A 3,621-nucleotide genomic window follows, 5' to 3' on the forward strand; every position below is an offset into this window, starting at 1 on the left:
GTTTCTCCCCGGAATGGACTTTTTGATGCACCATGAGGCGACCATTGCAGTTGAAGGATTTTCCACAATTCATACACTAACACAGTTTCCCTCCAATGTGAATTCTCCCACATTTAGTCAGGTATGAGCCACAGCTTCCCACACTTGGCACGTACAAAGGGTTTCTCTCCTGTGTGAATCCTCAATGGACAATAAGGTGGGAGACATTGGGGAAGGATTTCTCATATTCATTATGTCTGGACGACTTTTCTCTAGCTTGAGTTCTGTGGTGCAAAACAAGGAAGAGTGGTGGCTGAAGGACTTCCTGCACTGGCCGCCTTCATGCATCTTCTCCCGTGTGGGTCCTCTTGTGCTTGATAGAGGCAGAGCCAGCACTGAAGGCTTTCCCACATTTACTGCATTTCTAGGGCTTCTCTGCTCTATGGAGGTCGTAGTTCTTGGGGAAGGGTTTTTCCACAGTCACTACAGGTAAAAAGCCTCTCTCCAGTATGAGTCCTCTGGTGCCAGGGAAGTGAGATTTCCATCTGAAGGATCGCCCACATTCATTGCAGTCAATGTATTCATCTCCAGATGAATTCTCTTCTGCTCAGCAGTGCATATGCCCTGATCAGACACCTCCTCTCACCCCTCCCCTTGTGTGGCTGCCTTTCTCTGAGTTAGACCCTGTTCACTCGGGGTGCAGAATGGCTGTCAGAATTTACACTTTCAGTTCATCTGGTGGGCTTGTCTCCTGTTCTCCACCAAGGTGGCCAGGTTGTCCAACCTGGCTGACGGCTGTTCCGTGGTCATCTTCATCAAGCATGGGACCTTCATGGCTTTTCCAACAATTGGATATATAACTGGAATGCTTAAATGTCTGAGTCGTGTTCAAAGAAAGCTTTTGTCTGGGACCTTTTTGAGATGGGTGAGGACTGAGGAGAGGGTCGTCCTCTCTCCATGTTCATGATGACTACAGCCTCTCACCAGACCCTCTTGTTGTCCTGGGTAGATGCCTTTCGCCTCAGATGAGCCCCTGGGTTTTTATGGAGCATTTTTACCTCGTCCTCACACTCCCAGATTTCTCCTAATGCATATAAACAGGAATCATCCCCCACAAATCTTCCATTTTCTTGAAACCGGATGGTTCTTCCCCCAAAACAACCTGCGTTGCTGCTTCCATTTGGACTTTTGTTTCCCAGGCTGGGGCAGGGAGAAATATTTGAATCCTTAGAGAAAAAAAAAAAAGAGTTAAAATGGCATTATGTTAAAACTGGCTAGACGCTTAGCTGCTAAAACTGACTCTGTGTCCACCCTATGACGGCAATTCCACCTGCAGGTGTATGACTGAGAGCACTGAATGAGGAGCGTCCTAGCGCTCCCCAGCACATGGCAGGCACACTAAGGCCAATCATTATGAACCCGCCTGCTGCCATGTGCCCACCTTCCCAACTGTCCCACCCACTAGCATCCAACCCCACCTACAGCTCAGTTCTTAGTGGAGTGAACATGCAGCTCCCCCTGCCCCCGGATCCATGCGCAGACCTGAGTCACTACAGACGTCACTGAGAGTGTGTGTAGGGTGTGAGATGCAGTGCAGGTCGGCAGCCTCACAGTCCTAGTTGGACCCTGGCTCCACCACTTCGTCAGAGAATGAGAGAGAGAGAGCCCACGATACACCCACAGGTTCTCCATGACCACCGCTGCGACAGGGCTCTCGGGTTCACAGTTCTTGGGGAACATCTCATCCAGGTATCCATCCCCTCTCTGGGTTCCCCTCCAGGACTCCTGGCTAGACCAGACCTACAAACAGCGCGGCAGAGCCTCTAACCCAGACCCTCAAGCCCTCCTCACACTCATGGCCCTTGTCACAAACCACAGTCCCTCCACGTCTGCCCACGAACCACTGTCCTCTTTTCATGTCACACCAGGGCCTCACATCTGTGCACTCGAGCTCACTCTGACCTCTGGGCTTCTTCCTCACACTCAGTCTTCCCCTGAGGCCACGGGTACCCAGCAAACGGGTACAACGTATCTCAGGCTGTGGAGTTAGAACTCCAGACAAGGTACTGAGGTTTTTTTTTTAATTGAAATTTTTATTAAAATAATTGTAGATTCTCATACAATTAAAAGTAATAACAGAATGATGCCTTGTATGCTTTGCCTAGTTCCTCACACTGGTTACAATCTGCAAAACTATGGTAAAATAACACAGCCAAGATACTTTCATGCAATCCACTGATCCTCTTCACATTCCTCAATTTCAGTTGTGCTCATTTGTCTGTGCCTGCACTAAGTTCTACACAACTCTACCACCTCTACGGGTTCTTGTGTGTACAACGGCTAACATCAAAAGGCGCAGCTCCAACACCAAGAGTATCTCTGCTATGGGCTGTGCTTTAATAACGACACCCACTTCCCTCCCATCCCCTGGATAATGTTTTGACCACCTTCCTCATCTCCTGAGGGTTACTTCCTCAGGCATTAGTTAATTTTGTGTTTCCATGCCAATTTAAAAATTGTTTGTTCTAGTTCTGTGAAAAATGCCATTGGCATTTTGATAGGGATTGCAAATGATAGGTCTGTTCAAGTCACTTGCCCGTTTTTATGCTGTGTTTTCTTTCTTATTGGGACGCCGAGTTCTTTGTGTATTCTGGACACCAGTCCTCTGTGGGGTCTGTGAGCATCAATTACTATCACCTACTCTGTCGCTTGCCTTTTTCACTTGTGTAACACTGCTTTCTAACGAACACAAGTCCTTAACTTTAATGTAGCTAGGTTTATCAGTTGTCCCTGGTTTGGTTAAAAAATATTGGTCTCTGCAAGATCACAAAGACATTCTGTTTTTCCCTCTGAACTCTATGGTTTTGCCTTTTCTTATTTAGAGCTGCAGTCCTCAAGAACCTATTTTTGTGCATAGCAGGGGTCAAGCTACGGCCCACAGGTCAAATCCAGTCCAGCACCAGTTTTTATACGGCCTGAGAGCCAAAGATGGTTTTTATTTTATTTATTTATTTTTTTTTACAGGAGTCCAGGTTTATTGAGGGCATAGAGGTCTACAGGGGAGACCCAGGTGCTGGTGGGTAGGCCTCCCATCAGCCTGGAGGGGCAGCGGCCTAGCGGGCAGCCAGGGATGGGGTCTCCAAAACCTGGGTTCACTTGAAAGTGTGACTCTCACCTCCACCACGCCCAAAGCCTTTGGGTCCGAACATGGCAGCGTAGTAGGGGTGGTTGCAATAGGGCTTGCCTTCATGCTCAGCGTGACCCCCTGAGGTCAGCATCTTTCCACATTTCTCACACTTCAGGCAAGGCCGATGCCAGTCCTTCCCGAGGCAGGTCACCCACTCAGCAAAGTACACCTCCTTGTCACACTTGGGGCACTTGGGCATGGTGGTGCCTGGTCTGGGTGGGCTGACTGGGCAGGAGCTGGCAGGTGTGTGGGACTCAAAGATGGTTGAAAAAAATCAAAAGAATAAGGTTCAATGACAGACGGAAATTATATGAAGTTCAAAGTTCACACATGAAATTTTACTGGAATACAACCACGCGCATTTGCTTACAAATTGCCTACAGCTGCTTTCACACTACAACAGTCGAGTTGTTACAGCAGAGACCATTGGTGTGCAAAGCCTAAAATATTTATTA

At 48.1% G+C, this 3,621-nt stretch overlaps 1 protein-coding gene across 1 annotated transcript; it reads right to left on the bottom strand.

Moving 5' to 3' along the window:
- Positions 1-3,011: 3,011 nt before the first annotated feature.
- On the bottom strand, positions 3,012-3,398 carry LOC105096811 (cysteine-rich protein 1). Its single transcript, XM_010989238.3, has one exon. It carries the CDS (start codon positions 3,363-3,365, stop codon positions 3,132-3,134), a length of 234 nt encoding a protein of 77 aa, XP_010987540.1. The 5' UTR covers positions 3,366-3,398; the 3' UTR covers positions 3,012-3,131.
- Between the last annotated feature and the right edge of the window lie 223 nt (positions 3,399-3,621).

The sequence above is a fragment of the Camelus dromedarius genome, chromosome 9, assembly GCF_036321535.1.
Source record: "Camelus dromedarius isolate mCamDro1 chromosome 9, mCamDro1.pat, whole genome shotgun sequence".
Taxonomy (NCBI): Eukaryota; Metazoa; Chordata; class Mammalia; order Artiodactyla; family Camelidae; genus Camelus; species Camelus dromedarius.

Bases quoted from the DNA above. Each gene is read 5' to 3' on its own strand.
- LOC105096811 (XM_010989238.3), bottom strand. From the start codon at position 3,365: ATGCCCAAGTGCCCCAAGTGTGACAAGGAGGTGTACTTTGCTGAGTGG.